At 39.5% G+C, this 20,156-nt stretch overlaps 2 protein-coding genes across 2 annotated transcripts in view; one reads left to right on the top strand and one right to left on the bottom strand.

Moving 5' to 3' along the window:
• Positions 1-11,968, top strand: part of slc2a5 (solute carrier family 2 (facilitated glucose/fructose transporter), member 5) — a 14,436-nt gene extending 2,468 nt beyond the window's left edge. Inside the window, exons 2-13 of the mRNA XM_015381340.1 lie at positions 2,110-2,233; positions 2,328-2,426; positions 2,518-2,678; positions 2,761-2,885; positions 5,375-5,527; positions 5,611-5,736; positions 5,819-6,006; positions 6,133-6,243; positions 6,338-6,439; positions 8,275-8,350; positions 8,553-8,680; positions 11,668-11,968. Coding sequence (XP_015236826.1) covers positions 2,189-2,233; positions 2,328-2,426; positions 2,518-2,678; positions 2,761-2,885; positions 5,375-5,527; positions 5,611-5,736; positions 5,819-6,006; positions 6,133-6,243; positions 6,338-6,439; positions 8,275-8,350; positions 8,553-8,680; positions 11,668-11,892 — 1,539 coding nt within the window. The 5' untranslated portion in view covers positions 2,110-2,188 and the 3' untranslated portion in view covers positions 11,893-11,968. The remainder of the gene's footprint in view (positions 1-2,109; positions 2,234-2,327; positions 2,427-2,517; positions 2,679-2,760; positions 2,886-5,374; positions 5,528-5,610; positions 5,737-5,818; positions 6,007-6,132; positions 6,244-6,337; positions 6,440-8,274; positions 8,351-8,552; positions 8,681-11,667) is intronic.
• Positions 11,969-12,106: 138 nt separating this feature from the next.
• ca6 (carbonic anhydrase VI) lies at positions 12,107-19,244 on the bottom strand. The gene is made up of 10 exons (XM_015381338.1): positions 19,109-19,244; positions 18,360-18,536; positions 16,965-17,116; positions 16,757-16,852; positions 15,338-15,404; positions 15,056-15,213; positions 14,852-14,978; positions 14,665-14,748; positions 14,549-14,578; positions 12,107-13,339 (listed from the first exon to the last, which is right to left on the bottom strand). Exons 1-10 carry the CDS (start codon positions 19,197-19,199, stop codon positions 12,705-12,707), a joined length of 1,617 nt encoding a protein of 538 aa, XP_015236824.1. The 5' UTR covers positions 19,200-19,244; the 3' UTR covers positions 12,107-12,704.
• Positions 19,245-20,156: the final 912 nt, after the last annotated feature.

The following is a 20,156-nucleotide window of genomic DNA, read 5'->3' as shown; positions in this document are numbered from 1 at the left end:
TTGGATTACTTTCTTTGCATGATTCTTAGAGCTGGAAACAGTTTGTGAGTCCTGTTAAGTAATCAAGAAGTAACCTATTAAACCCACAAAGCAACAAATCTTTAGTAAGAGTTAATATATCACATCTTCACATCAAGCTGTTGAAAGAGTGATACTGAAAATGTTGCTGTATGTTCCTATTGAAATGATAAAGTGAGACAATAGAGAAACCAGTGAAACTAGAGAGATGCTTAACGAAGTGGACCTTTGTTTTAGATGTAGCAAACTATTCTTAACACTTCATCTTTGCTCGGCTCTAAAATCATATCTATTTTTAGATCCATAAAACAAAAGACTTCCAGCCCGAAGAGCAAACAGATTTAGGGACCCTCTATGGACAAGCATGCTCAGTTTTGGAGGTAATATCTACGTGAACTGTTGCAGACAGAGTCAACAGAAAAAGAAAAATCCACCATTTCTGTTCCTGCAAAAGGTCCCTCTTTGAAGCTTATTCATTATGACATAAAGGCAGATAAATCCTATAAACTGGAGTGACGGTTTTGGCAATGGATTCCTATTTTAATGTCTTGTAATTCCTTTTATAAAAGTAGTAAAGTCGCCTTATCCTTATCATTTACCTTTTATAGCCAGCAATCTCTCTTATTGGTTTAATCAATTCAGGCAGTGTTGCGGTGTGATAGTTACAGAGGGATTTTGTCACGTTTCCACAACAATCTTCAGTGCATGAGAAATGTTATGTGCAAAGAACTGAAAAGTGTGTAAAGCATTTGTGTTCAGTCCCCTTGATTTTAAACCCCCTTGATAAATCACATGCGACTACTTGCCCTGAAAAAAATCCCTTCACCAGGTGCAGCCCGTTTTCTAATTGGGCAAACCCAGCTGTTCTGTGAAGGCCTCAGAGTTTCCTTACAGAACCAACAGCTTCATAAAGACCAAGGATTACAGCAGACAGGCTGAGGGGAGAGCTTCAGAGAGATATGAGGGAGAGATAGGTTAAACAATATGTTACTGATCAAATCTGGAAATATCTGGAAAGGGACAGACATTTGCACAACTGCAGAATTACCAATATATGGTCTTCTGTCTTAACTGATAGGCTGGACGCTGTGAGCATTCATTGGAGAAGCTGCCAAGAGGCGTACGGTAACTTTATGGAAGCTCCAGATCAGATCAGATCAGGCATTAACAACACATTCCACGAGATTGGCCTTTTTAGAAAGGTAGAAGGCTGGTGTTGAATGAAAACCATGAAAATCCTGTTTACATTTTGCACCTTCCATGTTGCAGACCCTGTGAGTACGACTAAGAAGGAGCTCCAGTGAGGTCTAACTAAAATTCAACAATCGTTCCTACTTCTTTGAGGAAGAAAACTAGTGCTTCACTTTTTACTCTGCACTCCATCCTACAGGGAAACACGGTGGTGCAAGCATCATGTTGTGGAGTTGCTTTGGGGGTTGATAGAAACGTATATTGAGCTCAAGACAAGACAGCACTGGTGGAAAAGGCTATCAGAGGCTTCATGAGTCTTCAAACTGAGGTTTCGCCTTCTAACAGCCATAAAGTTTAGGGAGTAGTGGCTTGGTGGTTACAGCACTGTGCTTGGATCCAAGAGGTTCTTAGTTCAAGCCCCCACTCCCACAGACTGCCACTCTGAGTCCCTAAGCAAAAGACCTTTAACCCCACATTGCTCCCCAGGCACCGCACAATGGCAGCCCACTGCTCCCCAAAAGCATGGTTCAAATCCAGAGAGTTCTGTTCATTGCTTGGTACTTGTGACAGTGTAATGACAATAACAGCTGGAAAAGTTACAAGAGGAAGAAATAGACCAATGCATATAAATCCAACCTAGATCATGGTATTTCTGCAAAACTGATGTTTACAGACATTAACATTACCACAAAAAAAGCTTTGATTGTGGTTTTAATGTGGTATGAGCACCTTTGCAAGACACTGCTTGCATATCTACACCAAATCAAGTCTATTATTCAATATATCTCATGTCCATTCCATAAAACTGAAATAACTTCCCTGCATGACAGCTATGTCAGCAGCCTGGGAGTAATAATCAGCTGTAAACCTTCACTGCGCTCTCTGATCCCATGTCCAAAGGGCACGCTGGAGCGAGCGCTGCAGCAATAACAAAACACAGTTATGATTGCAGAAAGTGACAATAACTCTAATCGCAGCCATGGAGGAGAGTAAGGAGCTGGAGAAGTCTGTGGAACGGAGAGGGGTGAGTTAACCATCAGGGTTTAGTCTGGTTGGGGTGTAAATAACTAATATGGATGATGTTTGTGAAAGAAGTCTCTTTTTGTCCTCCACATTAGAAACTAACACCAGTTCTGGCACTGGCCACTCTTATCTCTGCGTTTGGTTCATCTTTCCAGTATGGGTATAATGTGGCTGTGATCAACTCTCCAGCACCAGTAAATGATTTTTGTTTTTTTCCCTCTAGCAGTCATTCATGCTTAGAGTTTATTAGAGACACATCATTCGGTCTTGTCTGCTTCTTTGCAGTTCATGCAGGAGTTTTATAACGAAACCTACACAGATCGTTACGATGAACCGATGGGGGACAACCTCTTGACCCTCCTGTGGTCAGTGTCTGTGTCCATGTACCCTCTGGGAGGCTTCTTTGGATCTCTGATGGTGGCTCCTCTGGTTAACAAGCTGGGCAGGTGAAAACTTCTTCACAGCGAGCGTGCCAACTCTGTATCCATCTGCAGAGAGTGTTTTAAATCTGCTTTCATCTTGCAACAGGAAGGGCACCCTTCTCTTCAACAACATCTTCTCCATCGTCCCGGCGATCATGATGGGGGTCAGTGAGATCGCCAAGTCCTATGAGATCATCATTGTGGCCAGGTTCATAGTGGGGATATGTGCAGGTTGGACATTTTTTGACTTTATTTGACAGTACTCTGCAAAGTTTTTACACTCATGGAGCTTTTTCGCATTTTGTCACTTTGGGGTTTATTCCATAGCTGATGCCTTTTTTTTTTTACAGAAAAATCTGAAGGTGCAGCCCTTATTCATAGTTAGCTCTTAGAGTCTGTATGGATTTTTGCCAATCCATTTCTATTCTTGTCACAGATTGTTATCTTGACTTTGAACCTTTATAAAACGTTTAAATATATATCGTTTTAATACAGAGGTTCCCAAAGTGGGAGTAGGACTTATCGGGGTGACGAGACACCGAGTGGGGTGAGCCTTTAGATACACGGAGGGCTAAAATATATCAAACATCTGTGAAAAACACATTTAACATGCATTTATCCCATATATTATTCAAATATTGAATATATAATTAGTTTGTAAAATGCACAATTAAAAGTCCCCTTAAATAATTATAGTTTACATAATGAGTTAAATAGTTGAATATGAATTTAATTACTTAACTTTATATGTAGAAATAAAGAGTGAAGTATTCATCTTTATCTTTTTTGGGGGGTTGCCAGTCAGTTGCATTGCTGTTTTTTAAGGTCACAGACTGAAATGTTTGGGAACCCCTGATTTGTATTATTCAGATCTGTGATTTTATTTGGTTGTTTTCCTACTGGAAAGTGAACCTCTGTTCATCTTTTGCAGCCTCTACCAATATGAGATACAGTGCTGTGCAAAAGCATTTAGTGCCCTTACACTTTAGACCTCTTGCCACATTTCAGGCTCCAAACATAAACACATAAAATTTTAATTTTCTGAGAAGAATCAACAAGTGGGACACAAACATGAAGTGGAACGAAATTTATTGGATATTTTAAACTTTTTTAACAAATATAAAACTGAAACAATGGGTGTGCAAAATTATTCACTCTCCTTTACTTGCAATTACAGCTGCAAGTTCGGGCTATGTCTCTATCAGTTTAAACATCGCGATACTGACATTTTTGCCCATTTTTCCTTGATGCTGCCAGCACCATGATGCTGCCACTACCATGTTAGACAGTGGGGATGGTGTGTTCAGCCTTGTTGCTTTTATGCCAAACAATGTTTTGCACTGCTACCAAAAAGTTTGATTTTGGTTTCATCTGATCAGAGCTTCTTCTTTCACATGCTTGCTGTGCCTCCCAGCCGGCTTGTGGCAAACTTTAAATTAGGCTTTTTATAGATATCTATATAAAAAATGGCTTTCTTCCATAAAGGCCAGATTTGTGTAATCACAGTCGTATACGACTGGTTGTTGTCCTAAGTGCAGAGTCTCCTACCTCAGCTGTAGATCTCTGCAGTTCATCCAAAGTCATCATGGGCCTCTTGGCTGCATCTCCAATCAGTCTTTTCCTTGTGTGAGCTGAAAGTTTAGAGGGACAGCCAAGTCTTTGTAGATTTGCAGCGGTCTGATACTCCTGCTATTGCAATATTATCGCATGCACAGAGCTCCTTGGGATGTTTAAATCCAGCTTTAAGCTTCTCCACAACAGTATCTCAGACTTGCCTGGTGTGTTTCTTGTTCTTCATGATGCTCTCTGCACTTTAATCAGACCTCTCAGTCTATCACAGAGCAGGTGCATTTACACAGGTGGATTCTGTTTATCATCATCAGTCATTTAGGTCAACATTGGATCATTCAGAGATCCTCACTGGACTGGAGAGAGTTTGCTGCACTGAAAATAAAGGAGCCAAATAATGTTTCACGCCAAACTCTTGAGTTTTATTTATGTTTAAAAAAAGTTTAAATTGTCCAATAAATCTCATTTCACTTCATGATTGTGTCCCACTTATTGACTCTTAAAAGTTTTGTATCTTCAAATGTTCAAGGGGGCTGAAAACTTTTGCAAAGCATCGTATCTAATGTTACTAAGCTTCACTGTCTATAATGAGCTATAGCATACCCACAGCATGATGCTGCCATCGCCTTTACTTGTCGTGGTGCATTCACAGTGATATGCAGGGTTAGATTTCCATCAGCTTTTCACAGTTAGCCAGAAAGTTCAATTTTGCTGCATCTTTCAAGAGATGGTTTATTTTGTCCCTTATGTGACTTGTGACAAACTACTAATAGAACATCATGCAATAGAGTATTCTTCTAATTTGATTGTCTTATCTAAACAGTGTCTTAGGCAGCTGTTTCATTATTGTCGTCCTTGTGTTGCCTCTCATTTATGTGGACAGACTTTTTTTGTCAGGTTTGCTGTTATGCCGGATCTCTGAGGTCTTCATACAACAGCTGGATTAATACTGAGATTATATTTTCTGGTGTTTAAGTGCATTTACATTTTTTGTAGAGATAAAATTAGCTAAATAAAGCTGCAAACTTTTTAATCTTGCAAAAAGTTCAAAATTCATGTGTTATTTATATTCTGCTTTACAAGTATGCACACCTTTGCATGAGTTTTCACTTGAAATCATAAAATGGGACAGAACCTCTTCATATTTGCAGGTCTATCATCGAACGTGGTGCCGATGTACCTGGGAGAACTCGCTCCCAAAAACTTGAGAGGGGCTATTGGCATCGTCCCACAGCTCTTCATCACCATTGGCATCCTGGCTGCACAAGTGATGGGCATCAGAAACATACTAGGCAACAACACAGGTCCTCATAAATCCTAGAAAATGTCTGCTGCTGCTGTTTTATTCCTCCCACTCAGCCTTTAAATTAAACCTGTCCTGATCCAGGCTGGACCATCATGCTTGGCTTGACGGGCATTCCTGCAGTGATAGAGCTGGTTTTCCTGCCCTTCTTCCCAGAGAGTCCCAGGTACATGCTCATCCAGAAGGGAGATGAGAAGAACAGCCGGAAGGGTGAGAAGACAAGAGTGAAAAGTGCTTTATGTGGCTGATTTAAAAGTAAATTCAATTGTGTTCTGGGTTTTGTCCCTCTCAGCATTGCAGCGTCTCCGCGGCTGGGATGATGTGGATGCAGAGGTGGAAGAGATGCATCTGGAGGACCAGTCGGAGCGGGCCGAGGGCCGTCTGTCGGTGGTGTCCCTGCTGTCCCAGAGGTCTCTCCGCTGGCAGCTGATCTCCATCATCATTATGAACATGGGCCAACAGCTGTCAGGGGTCAACGCGGTGAGGCATCCTTCACTTTGTGCTTCAACACACTGATCTTTGTTGTTTTTTTACAATATGAAGCAGATGCATCCCTGCTCTTGTGTTGCTTTATGTTCTTTAACCTAAAAAATACTTCTTTTACAGATCTACTACTATGCAGACAGTATTTATGGTTCTGCAGGAGTAAATGAGAAAGACGTCCAGTACGTTACAGTGGGGACAGGTGCAGTGAATGTCTTCATGACCATAGCGGCTGTGGGTACCCTGGAATAACAAAAACTGCAAATGTAGAAGAGCTGATTATACCAGTTAGAGGCCTTGGTTCTGAAGAGGACGTTTTCTGTCACAGGTCTTTATCGTGGAGTCCTCAGGCCGACGGCTGCTCCTTCTTTTGGGGTTTGGCATCTGCTGTGGGGCCTGTGTGCTGCTGACTGTGGCCCTTCACTTCCAGGTAAACTGCTGCAGTGGGTCTCCAATTAAAGATGGCACTCTGGTGCCCTCTACTGGTTGATCCACAGATCTTCTCTGTTCTTTTTTATTCACAGTTTTAATGTTTTAAATAATCAAACATCAAACAGTTTCATCAAACAAACAAAAATCAAACACAAACAGCCTGAGTAGCTAAAATAAATAAATTAATAATTTCAACAATAATTAAAAAAAATAAACTAAGCCAAATTAACAATATGTGAAAACCTGTTTTGTCCCCTAACCTATTATTTGGTTATATCAACCTTGTTCAGCAGCAAAATCATCAAGTGTTCAGCAAACTGGTAATGACTCTTTAACATCAAGTGGAGGGATTTGTGCCACCATACTTAACTAGATTTTTAAAAGTCAGTTGCAATTGGATTGCATTGGATCATGCTAAGGCATCTCACTTGGATTTCAGTCGGACCTTCAACCATTCAGAGTAGGACTTGTTAGTGAGCTTTAGAGCCTAGAGAAACCTAAATGTGTTTCATCTTCAGATTAAAAACTGGTGGTTAAATTTTTTTCATCATTTTTAGTCTTCTTTTTCAGCTGTGGTTTTGGCCTTGGACGTCTCTGTTAACCTAATATTAGATTTTACTAACCAGAGTTGACAAGATTTGGGGGTTACAGCTTCATGGTGCACTCTAACAATGTTTCCAGAGGTTTTTGCAGGAGATACAAGTCTACAGCATCACAGAGCACACATGCTCTATGGTCTTTCCTGTTTTCGAAAGTGAGTCAGAGAAGTAGCCTCTGTAGCACAACATCTTTGTACGCCAAAAGAAACAGGAAGTAATGGATTATTATGCAAAGTTCAAATTCACTGTGATTAGTATGTTTTACAAAGATGTTTGTGGTATATTTGTTTAAGGCTGTTAATCAGTGTGCAATCTAATTATTCAGAAAAAAAAAACCTGAAACTATTGGATAATTTTCATTCCCTGAATAAATATTCTCAGAATAAAGGCTGTATTGTTAAGTAACTGAAGGGTGCTGAAGGAGGATAAAGCTCCTGCTTATTTCTTTTTGTTGGGATAAAATGTTTTACATTAATAGAAACCTATAAGAAACTCTGTTCAGTTCAGTTCTGGTCAGTTTCAAAAAATGACATAGAAGAGTTCTCAAAGTATTGCATTTCTTCTCAGCTATAGTTTTCACAGCCACAATGAATATGAAAATCAAAAAAGCTTACCTGGAGTTTTTACCATGCTTTAGGATAGTTATACCAAAGGCTCTCTTTTCCATGTTTATAACCACTCTGCTGTAACTCATTTAACTAACATGTGAAAAGTAATACAGGATCAATTCAATCAAAACATCAGTAAAGAAGGACATGGACACAAGGAAAATAAAGCCATAGTAACAAAACCACAAAGGATATATGATAAAATAAGAAAACTGTTGGAAAATGTAGAACTTTATTGAAAATAATTGCCAGTTTTAGAACTAATGTATTTTTAGTTGTTTTAATCACAGAAATAACTAAAATGTGAGGGCCTAATAACAGCAGCTGTTCTGCAATGTTTTATATTCCACTCCTGCAGATCACATCTGTTTCGAGAAAAAAAAATGGTCTCGCATCTCTGCTGATGTTTTAGAAAATCCAGGGCAGAGCATGAATTATAAACAGACTGACCCAGAGCACAGTCCCTCCTGAAACCACTGTATGGTTATCATAGCTGGACACACATGTAACAACAGACTAATTAGTTATTAACTCCTTATCATTTTTCTTCTAGAAGACAGTTCTGTTTCTGTTGAGAACTAATTATGTGATTAATGACAATGTTTTTTTTTTATTTCTGTTGACAGGAAAACGTATCATGGATGCCTTACATCAGCATCGCGTGTGTCATCATCTACGTCATAGGACATGCCATCGGTCCCAGTAAGCCTGACCCACCTGTGGTTATTTACTCAGATGCTGGTTACAGCAGCTGCTCCATTAGCTGAAGTGCTGCTTGGACCAGACATGTAATCACAGATTTAGTAAACTCAGCGCTTTGGTGTGCTTGATGTCAGCCTCCTCTCTGTGGCTCTAGAAGAAGGATTGTTTGTTGCAGTGTTTAGAGTAACGTTGTACTCGGCAGGTCCCATTCCCAACGTGGTGACCACCGAGATGTTCAGGCAATCGGCCCGGCCAGCAGCTTTCATGGTCGGAGGCTCCGTCCACTGGATCTCCAACTTTGCTGTTGGCCTAATTTTCCCCTTCATGGAGGTTGGTTATGCGAAGGAGCAGAGACTTATTAGACCAACTCCTAATGTTTATGTGTAGATTTTTCTTATATTCAACACTCAAAATATTTCACCCAGATTTTAAGATTTATGTAAATTTATTACATAACAAATTCCCATTTGCTTTTTTTTTTTTAGTTCATTTTAACACAAACCTATGAAATAAACCTCACATGGCCCATTTTCCTTTGAATAAAAAAGCATATTTGTTTGAAATAAACAATCATCATAATCATCACACTCCTTAATTATAACTTTGAGTAAGTATAATTGATCAATTCTGAATACATAAACCCAACATTTATGCATTTTAAATTCATTAGCTCTATCACTAATTAACTTAAGAATATGTGTCATATAATGTTCATTTAATAGGTTTAAAATTATCTAAAAACAAGTAAATGGGAATTTTTTATGTAATAAAATTGCATAAATCTCTGTGAAAGTGAAAGCAAAGCAAATCACAGTAATAAGATGAAAAAAAAAGTTATTCAAATGATTTAAAGTATTTAAATCTCTTAAGCTTTCTTACATTTTGTGACAATACAAACCCACAACTAAATGTGTTTTATTGGAACTTCTTGTTTTAGGCAATCTTTAAAAGGACTTAGGTTGCGTTATAAAACTCACTGTCAGGATTTTGGTGTTGGTTTGGAGGAACCAAATGCAGAGGCAGGTAGGCAGAGGTGAATTTAGGTGGGTTTAATGAGGTTCACAGGAACTGAGGCAGGAATCAAAAATCCAACAAAAATAACAAATGAATCCGAACCAAGGAGACATCAGGGGAAAACCAAACTCTAGAAAGAGAGGGCTAACGAGGGGATTGAAAACAGGTGAGGGCAGAGCAGAAAACAGAGCAAGGGAAAGAGGACACAAGAGGGCAGCAGAGAACAACAAATGGAAAACCAAGACTGTGACACTCACCAGTTTAGTAAATTGGGTCCACTCAGTTTTATTTTATTAGGTAATATTAGTGAACAAACAGCAACATGGAGATCATTTAACAAACCAAAAAGTTTAGAAATAGAAGAAGTATGGTATAATTTGCCTCACAACCAATTTTGGAGATATGTCCAATTAAGTAGTTTATTGTCCAAATGGCTGGGAAGCCCTCTCAGATGTCCTTCAGGCAGCTTTGTTGAAATCTTGCTTTGTACGCTGGCCAATGGCAAAGGTGTTACCTCTAACATATACAAAATGTTGATTATTCAATTGGGTGACTCATTATCAAAGGTTAAAAAACTCAACTGAAGACATGGCCCTGGACATCTCTGAAGGTGATTGGCACTCATGTTTACCAAATGTAAACACAATGTATAAAGAAATTAGTAATTATTCAATTAAAATCTTTCATCGATGACATAGAACCCCTCAACAACTCCATAAATGAAAGTTTATTCCTAAAGACGCTTGCTGGAGATGTAATGAAGAGGGAGGATCTATTCTACATATTCTCTTGACCTGCCCTGCTTTCCAAGACTGGTGTAGAATATTATGGAGGTCATTTTTGAAATATTGGAAAGAAGGTTTAATATCACTGCCAAGCTTGCAGTTTTAGGCTCCACAGTAAAACTCCCAGACTCACACTTCTGGTGTAATATTATCTTCTGACTAAGTGAGATACAGCCTCCTGTGTAAAATTCATCAGTGTGATTATACATGGTCTGCTTTTACTAACTGGCTAACTGTAAAGTAGATTTTGAAAGGTTAGTGTGGCATGTTGACATATTTGCTGTATTTTTCTATAAAACAAAATTCAGTAAAGTATTACATAATGGCAGACCTAATGAAAACATGGAAATCCAGTTGAACTGATTGGACAAGGAGAGTTACAAGGCCAAGAAGCCCTCAGGAGGAGCTGCAGAGATCTACTGCTCAGGTCATTTTGTTATAAACTCCACACTTCTGGCCTTTATGAAAAGCAGCTGGAAAAGGAAGTCATTAAGTCATGTTTTCAGTTTACCAAAAACCATGTAAGGCAGAGTGTAAACATGAAAGAACATGATCTTGTTAGATGGTTACATGCACATTGTTATTTAAGGTGGAAAACTATGACTGCTCGCCCCCACAGGCTGAGAGTGAAGCACAGTGGTGGCAGCAGCATGCTGTGTCTTGCTTTTCCTCTAAAGGGAACAGGGAGAACTGGTTTGAAATGATAGGGAGACTGATGTCCTAGGCAGTGCTGAAGGAAGAAAACATGTTAGTTTGTGAAAAACTGGAGGCTGGAGTGTAGATTAAGTTTCCTACAGGACAAAGCCCCTGAACTACAGCCAGGGTTACAATGGAGGGTTTAGATCAAAGCATTTTCCTGTTACAGGATCGAGTCAAATCCAGATCTGAAGGCTGTTTACAGATTAAAGCAGATAGCTGGTGCCATTTAGAATGGGTAACAAACTCCTTCTAAATGGAGATTTATTCTTTACTTTTTGTCAAATACCACAAAACGCTGAAAAGTTTGTGATTGTAATATGGCAAACAACTCTGTAACTCTGTAAAAACAAAACAAAAAACATATCCCCAGTTTATATATTTTGAAAACTTTTAATGCTAAATTGAATGTGAGACATCTGAGAGTGTGAACATATGAGTTTACAGGCACAAGCCTGTTTAAGATCTTTTATCAAAGAAATTTTTAAAGTTTACATCAACTAGTTCTAGATGTAACATCATTAAGTTTGTAAATCAGTACTAATTAGGCCATTTAAGAAAGAAGATATTTCCTCCGTTATTTATGGCTCAAGCTGCTCTCTTTTTGATAAACAGATTGTTGGAACCTTCTAGATGTAGAAAAACATGAATGAATAAAGCAAACAAGTAAGGAATGTGTTTAGGGGGTAGAACAGTTTTTTCCATACAAGAAATCATACTATCTATCTTCTGTTTATGGCCAGCTGTGTCTCCCTGACATATTTACAACCTCTCCTCCTGAGGACAAACAGATTAGTTTTCCTCTCCTTCCTTATTTTTCAGAGAGGCCTCGGCGCCTACAGCTTCATCATTTTCTCCGTCATCTGCCTGGTCACGCTGATCTACATCTGGATGGTGCTGCCTGAAACCAAGAACAAGACCTTCCTGGAGGTTTCCCAGATGTTCGCCAAGCGGAACAAAACGGAGATCAAAGTCGGGGATGGAGATCTGCCTCTTAAGGACAGCAAAGAGAGCCTGGATAATTCAGAAAGGAGCACAGCCTTCTGACGACATAAACGAGAGAACTGAGAGGAAAATTTTAGCTGCAGGATGCATAGAGGGATATCAGAGGTTTAATTGTGACTCCACTATCTTTGCAGGGATTCAGACTCAGGCTGGTTGATTTTGGCACGATTAGTTTTTAACATTCTTCAGCAGGTTAAAAATATTTAATAGTTGCAAAGATGTGACAGTATTTTAAAACACAAAACAAAAAAACATAAACTTTTAACGTAGGCCTTTATTTATGATGCACAGACATGGATACATGGATGAAACTATGAAACATTTTAAACATTGAACTGCAAGAGCCTGATATGCATTTTATCTTTTATTACCATCACCATTTTCTAAGGTCATACCATTAGATGGGATGTTTTGCAGCTTGTGAGCTCATTTCACAAGCAGGACAGGGTTTTCAGCAGAATGGTTGCAAAATTCGGAAACTTTCCATGGGAAATAAGTAGACTTTAGGAAATAAACACTGATATGTTGAAAAATGTGACTAAAATAACTACATTTAATTGCTGCTTACTGCTGAGGTATTGAGCCCATACCCCAATTTACACCCTGAATTCCTTCACCTGCAAAGATGATTTACAAGCGTATTGAAGAAACACATCTGAGCCCATATTCTAGCTGAAGTGAAGCAGCAGTGGGTGACATTATGGGGTGAATAAATATAAAGTGTTGGTTTGTCTCACAGATATTATGACTATGATGGGAGTGTTTTTATAATCATGTTGGAATCCCAAAAACTCACATAGTTTACATGGAAAGTTTGAATTTTAGCAATTTATTTTGGAAATGTCAAAGCCACTTTAGGAACATCTGTACTGGTTGTCCAGCTGCACGCCCCCAAAAATGCGTAGTTTGCTGCTTCCCCAGCTCAACACATTCCCCGCAATAGTGCCGTTTTTCTGGCACAAAAACTGGTCTCGGATCTCTGCTGTGGTCAGCACATAGTCCCAGATGTTGACATCCGTCATTTTACCCACAAAGGCGTCTGTGTTGGAGATTCCCAGATATCCGTCCTGGTCTTTGCCCAGTATGAGCGTACCGCCAGGGCTGATCATGTGGCTGCTTTGGAGGTGCCTCTGCTCCCCGCCCATCCCGTTGATCCACAGGTCCACCCCACCTGAGTGGGACGACCAGGTGACGCAGTAGTTGGTCCAGTCTTGGGTCTTCAAGCTGTGGGGCATGTTGACGAACTCGTTGCTGATCCACAGACCCACCTCCCTCACATTGGTATCGTCAGTGATGGAGACCATCAGCTCGTTATCATGGCCGTTGCTGGAGTAGGAGATGACCGTGTTGACCCCTCTACCCTTGAGGAGAACATGCATGCAGACAGTGAAGGCGTCCAGATCCATGGGCTTGCTGAGTTGAGCCAGAGCGTATGTATCAGCGTTTTTATCATCGAAGCTGAGCACCAGAGGGAAGAGGTCACTGTGTTCTGACGGAGATAATAAAGCTTTCATCAGGCTGGAGAAGCAAAACACACCTTTGAATCATAGTTTTAAAGCTGATAAGCAGACATTTTACTCATATTTCCATTCATTTTAGTCACATGTCAGTCTTTTTGGATTGATTTCCATTTAGCTGAACAATTTTATTTAATACAGATAGAATATTGTGCCTCTGATGACATCATATAACAGATACCAGCATCTCGCCTGCCGCCCTGAGATCTTATCATTTTTATGCTTCTCTTTGTCCTGTAAAAAGCTTGTGTACGCAGTCTGTTATGAAAATAAAGCCTTTCTTATTCAATTTTCTCAATTTGCATTTTTCCCTCAACATGTACGTTTACTAGTATTCTGTATAGCTGGAGTAAAACACTTAAGTAGTATTTCAGAATACTGAATGCATTTTAGGAAAAATATGGCAGAAATAAAACACAAAAGCAGCTTGTGGAGACCTTGGCAGACCATACAATGGGGAAATTTAAATCTCAATAGGTAATTTTTTCTTAAAATAGGTACATTTTTGTCTTGAAGAGAGGAGATAAGTGAGACTCTTTGCCATCTGAGCAAGACATTCATCCATTTTCCATCACGCTTATCCCAGGTGGGGTCACAAGGGAGGGGTGCTGGTGCCTATCTCCAGCTGTCTACCGGTGAGAGGCGGGGTACACCCTGGACAGGTCGCCAGTTATTATCTAAATATCTTATTTAAAGAGTCAAAAAAGCCATTCCATTGGCAAATCATCTTATTTACCTACTCAAATCAAAGGTTAATGCACTTAATTTAAGACATGTGGACTTATTTCTTGATTAGTTTTGCAGTATAAGGCCAGATCTGAAAGATCTTCAGAGACATAAGCATTTTTTAAGGTTCAATTAAAAAAAGCAACTTCCACCAATCAGCCAATCACCTGTCCAACATGATACTAGCAGGGTGTTCCTAATAAAGTGGCTGCAAATGTGTAAAGAACACCGTTTTGCACATCACTTACGACCAAAGGGAAGATAAGGAAATATTTGTCTAAACACTCAGCAGCCAGAAAGTACTCTAGCTAGCTTTTGTACGCTCTTGTGATGTCAACAACCTAAATACACATAAAGAAGAAGTCAGCAGATGTTTTTCAGCAGCCAGATGAGTATTTCATGGGAGTATATGCTATTATAATAAAAACACTGGTAGTAAATATAAAAACATTTACCAGGTTTGAAGGGTCTCAAAGATCGCCCTCCTATTAGAAATAAAAAAAAGATTAATGGTTCAGAAGGTTAGGAGAGGATTTACATTTTTTGTACTTGCATCCAAAAGTTTAAGCACCTGAATACATATTCTTTCCAAGAGAAGTTATCAGACCCTCGATCCTGTGGAGCCTGGATTCGATTTCTTCTTGCCGACAAAAAGCTGAGGAGGTAAAAGGCAAACAAAGATGGCTTTGAAACCAGCTCTGCAAATTCACAAGTCATCTATAAAATAAGCATTTGAAAAAAAAAGCATTATCACACACTTCCTTTCCCGAGGGGTGGCAGGAAAGAGGACTCTACGACGCGGTCGTTGAGTGGCTGAGCAATACGGTAGTCATTCCACAGAGTCTTGTTATCCAAGTCCATTAGAGAACTCTCCAGCTTGTTGATCTGGGTGCGGCGGCAATATGGCAAATTAATGAAACAACAAAAACCCATTTTGGTCTCACACGTTCACTCCACCGTACCTGGTTCTGTGACAAAGTGATAGGCGTGTCGAACACGGTCCAGATGATGCTCTCGTGGCAGGGGGGGGTGGTGAGGGAGCCCTCATACCTAAAGAAGTTACTGAGGTTCTCTGGAAGCATGGAGCGCACGTCGAGGTTGGAAATGTTCATAGACTGGCCTGACAGGGAAACACAACAGCAAGTTAAAGGAGCTCTCTGGAGCTTAGGCTGCAGAAAGACAACTTTGCACATGCGTTAAATGAATACCATGCGGGAAAGCATGTGCATGTTGGGGAAACTCACCTGCAAACTGGATTTTCCCCAGGTTTGATATAAAATCACTGTAATAGGTGTTCTCAAAATGACCATCCTGGAAAAAGGGAGAGCATTTTAATAATCTTTAATCACATCAAGGAAAAAGCCTTTTGAAATGAGCTGAGTGGTTTCACTTTAGATAAAAGCACTAAAACAACTCATTAGGTTCCGGCATTAAAGAATAACTCAACAAATCCCACTTAGTAAACACAAGATGTCTCACATTCGTTGACTATATGGTCCATTTTAACGCTTAAAATAACATCTGTACAAACTGCAAGTAGGTGTGGCGCAAGTACTAGAGAGATCAAGCAAACTTTGACAGGGTAAGGAGATGTTTAGCAGATCGTTCGAATGTAAAAAGATATAAGCAGTAATGTTATCAGCAACAAATACCCACTGGCTTCTTCTTTTGATTTAAATCAAGATTACATAGTACAAGAGGCTAACAGGTAATGGTCAAATAAGAAGGTCAAAAACAACATGGATTCTGTCCCATCTTGGAAACAGCTCAATTTTAAAAGTCCTTAGAGTCATTTTTACACAAGATTGTACAAACTATTTACCATTAAAGTAATGTTGACAAGAGCTATATGGGTTATAAAAGAGTTTGCAAAAACCTTTAAAAAATAATTGAACTTTATTGATCTAACATTGGAGAAATTTACCTCTGCATTTAACCCAGCCCAGTGGGCTGCCATTGTGTGGCGCCCGGGGGAGCAGTGTTGGGTTAAGGGTTTTGCTCAGGGATCCAGAGTGACAGTCTGTGGGAGTGGGGCTTGAACTCAGAACCTCTGAATTCCAAGCTGTATGCCCTAACCACCCGGCGCCACTCCCCCCTGATGTTTGAGAGATTAGCTTTTTTTGTAGTTCTTGCTGCCTTTAGCCCTGGCCTCTTGCTAATCTAAGTTTATAATAAATCAAGAGCTGACTTCTGCTGGCAAGTTATTTACTTCCTCATCTTTAAAGCAAAACCTACTTCATTCTCTTTTAACTTCAAAATGAGGATGACTTGTTTGAGCAAGTAAAAAATAAAAACTCTGCAAAAGGCGCACTTTATCTAAATTGTGGAAGTCATCTTAGTTGTTCAAAGGGCAGCTTGGTCTTTGCTGCTGTCAGAGTGGATGCCAGCTGAGCCGTTGCTGCCACAATGACCTTAAAGCACGGGGAAGGAAGTTTCTTATAGCTCAGACGTGTCTCAGTTATCTAGCTGCACCTTCAATGTATCATGGTGAGAAAAACTTACTTCAAAAGCCAGCTGATTATTGTTTGTAGCTTTTTTCTGCACAAAGAAATGTTTAAAACTGCCTCTAACAGAACAAATGCTCATTTGTTTTTCTAAGTGCTCTCAGAGCTGATTAAGGTGCTGAGCAGACAAGCAGAGGAAGGTCTTTGTGGCTCACATACATCATAGACAAACGCAAGCACCGCCAACCCATCCGGCTTATCTTTGGCCTCAGAGAAGCTATTGTACTTCTTAGAATTGTAATGAACGACGTGGAGCTGCAAGAGACACAAACACGTCAGATTTAAAAGGGACAAAAAAAAATATATTTATTGAATATTTTCCAGGAATTGAATAAATCATTCTTTTACTTCTGGTTTCAAAGCCTACCTCTGCCATGTAGCGGACACCGTCTATGGTGTGCTCCGCTCCACTCAGCTCAGAGTCCAGGCCACCCCAGTGCAGGTGCATCTGGACAGCTGTGAACTCTCCTGGGAGGCCCTTGGTGATCTTCATCGTGTCAGGCAGGTCGATTTGAACTGAGGGCCACATTAACATTTCATCACCGACCTTTAATACTTTATTGTTCATTTGCAGCAGCCCTCCAAACCTATTTATTCAAAGACAGCTTCAAATAAACAATAAGCTCGGTGCTTATAAAAAGAAAAAGAAAGCTATTGTGCAATGTGTGTTTCTATTGTTTCTATGCTAGTTCATTGCTGACTTATAAAACGTGTAGAGCAGGACCCACATAAAGGGAGGAAACACTTTTTTATTTCAAATAAATTAGATACTAGACTTGATTACTGAACCGGTAGCAGGTGGTTGATTACAGAGGTGTCAAATAACTAAGTACAAATACTTTGTTACCTTATTCAAGTAGAAATTTTGCCTATCTAAACTTTACTGGATTAATTATCTTTTAGACAAATTTTTACTTCTTCTCCTCACATTTTTTGCAATAATCTCTACTTTCTACTCCTTAAATTTTAAAAATAGATTTGTTAGTTTTGTTTCATTTTACCTCAATTTCATTATGGCGTGTTGGTATAAAAAATAAAAACTATCAAAATAATTTGTTTTATCCAAACTATTTTTTTTGTGGTTTGCTTCAGTACTGCACCAACTTGTCGCCACATACCAAAATAAATAGTTATTCATGATGATGTAAACATGGACGTAATTTTCGGGGGGGATGGGGGGGGGACATGTCCCCTGCTTTTTTTTCAAACAAGCGTTTTTGTCCCCTGCACTTTTTACTTTTCAAAAACAATGTCACGCTACACAGACATTCCACGAGCAGAAAGCCACAGCTTAACCTGAAGCCCGCTTCCCTGAGTTTAGACCCCCAACAAGCTCCTGATTGGCCCACCATCTTTTTTTGTGCTACTGGCTGAAATTTAAGTTTGATGGATGAAAAGATATATTTGACACTGTTGCCATTAGTTTTTAAACTAAGAAAATGAAGTTTAAGGAAATTAACATCCAGAATTATGGAAAGATTTTCATTTAATAGGCCAGTGCAGTAAAGCATATCTCATTTTTCCTGCATTACTGTTACTTTTAAATTTTGAGTTGTTTTAAAAATTATACTTTGGGATTTTTAAACAGTAGGATTCTAGTTCTACTTGAGTAATAACTATTAATACTTAGGAAGACATGTAACTGAAGTTGGAATTGTATGAACTTACTAGGGAACAAGAGAACAGAATGAAAAAAAAAAACATAATTAGACTGACATAAAACACAAGAATAAAAAGCCCCAAAGATGAAAAACCTCTTACCTGTGTCCATTGTTAGTCATGCGGAAAAGTCCATTCTGAGCCTCATACCCACTCAGCTCTAGCTTTAACATGTCTGGGTTAAACCTGACATTGCGCCGCTGGATGTCTATAGGTGATTGCTTCTTGCCTCCACAGTCTGGGAATTTGGTTGCCCAGTGCATCTGATCCAAGGATCCCTCTGTGGTGAAAGTATTAATTCATAGTCAGTGATAATTAGAGAGAAAAAAAACCGAGAACCTAAAATATAGGTAGCACGGATGACTGCAGATATTAAGCAGCATCGTTCCTTTAGATTATGTTAAAGTCTATTTAAAGTATTAAGCTTTTGTTTGTAGAAGGATTAAACGGAGCGCACAGAACCTGTTCAGCTGGATATTCCAATTGTTTATTGCCTGGTAGGTTATTCACCGCTGAATATTAACAGCAGCTGTAATTTGTTCCCAAAGCTGCCCTAACAAGCTCTAAATGACAAGGCAGCAGTTTCCCAAAAACGCAATTGGCAAATTCACAGCGCAGGGCAAAGAAGCGGTGATCCGACAGCCCAGGTTCATGTAAAACAGATCGTAACAATTTTACTTGATTTACACAAAAATAAAACAAACCCCCCAAGTTTTATGGGTTGTGTTTTTGTGGTTAATATGGGGGAAAGAATCCACGCGGTACCATTTTACGCACGTTTTACGCATCAGGATAACATTTAATCAGGTAAAACGTTATTTTGTAAATATTCCGAGCGCAGAATAAGCCCACCTTTGTATGTCCAGTGTATATCAGTGTGGGCTCCAGCGTTGACCAGGCAGACAAGAGCGGCGGAGACAAACGCGGAGAAGATCTCCATCATGGTGCTTTGGATCAGTCACGCAGGACACCGACACCCCGCAGAGGGCTGCTCTCTGTATTTAACCCGCATGTGGTGGGGGAGGTGTTGAAGGCTCAGCTGAACCCGCCCAGAGCGCTTCCCATCAGTACCAAAGTGACTGGAAGGCAACCACTTAATCTGACACTTATCTGAAATGTGTTTCTAATTTAGTTCAGGCTTGAACTGTTATGGTACATTAAAAAATGTCTGTCTGCTTATTAAGAACATCTACTTTTTACATCACAAATTCATTTGTTAACTTTGGTCTTTTTAAGAATCATATTTTTTTTTCTTCTCACATTTATTTCCCTTTATGTGCAGGAAGAGATTGTTTTGCTAAGTACCCTGTAGTTATGGCCAAAAGTATTGAGAATGACACAAATATCATATTTTCACATGATCTGCTACCCTCTGGTTTTCATGTGTGTATGTCAGATGTTGTCATCACATACAGAAATACAATTGCAATCATATTATGAGTAACTAAAGCTTTTAATGACAGTTAGATTGAGTTAATGCAGCAAGTCAAAATTTGCAGTGTTGACCCCTCTTCTTCAGGACCTCTGCAAGTCTCCCTGGCATGCTCTCAATCAACTTCTGAACCAAATTCTGACTGATAGCAGTCCATTCTTGCACAATCAATGCTTGCATTTTGTCAGAATTCCTAGGTTTTCGTTTGTTCACCCATCTCTTGATAATTGACTACAAGTTTTCAATGGGATTAATATCAGGGGAGTTTTCAGGCCATGGACCCAAAATCTCTATGTTTTGTTCCATGAGCCAGTTAGATATCACCTTTGCTGTATGGCAAGGTGCTCCATCATGCTGGAAAAGGCATCGTTCATCACCAAACTGCTCTTGGACGGTTGGGAGAAGTTGCTCTCGGAGGACATTCTGGTACCATTCTTTATTCATGGCTGTGTTTTTAGGTGTTTTTCA

The sequence above is a fragment of the Cyprinodon variegatus genome, unplaced genomic scaffold, assembly GCF_000732505.1.
Source record: "Cyprinodon variegatus isolate N-32 unplaced genomic scaffold, C_variegatus-1.0 Scaffold231, whole genome shotgun sequence".
NCBI lineage: Eukaryota > Metazoa > Chordata > Actinopteri > Cyprinodontiformes > Cyprinodontidae > Cyprinodon > Cyprinodon variegatus.
Note: the sequence above shows the minus strand (reverse complement) of the source record. Positions and strands in the feature narration are given on the sequence as shown.

Excerpts from the sequence above, each read along its gene's own strand:
- ca6 (XM_015381338.1), bottom strand. The coding sequence starts at position 19,199 with ATGATGGAGATCTTCTCCGCGTTTGTCTCCGCCGCTCTTGTCTGCCTG. Across the intron at positions 14,749-14,851 it reads GCCACCCCTCGGGAAAGGAA|CTTTTTGTCGGCAAGAAGAA; the intron begins GTGTGTGATAAT and ends TTACCTCCTCAG. Across the intron at positions 14,579-14,664 it reads TGGAAAGAATATGTATTCAG|GAGGGCGATCTTTGAGACCC; the intron begins GTGCTTAAACTT and ends TATTTCTAATAG.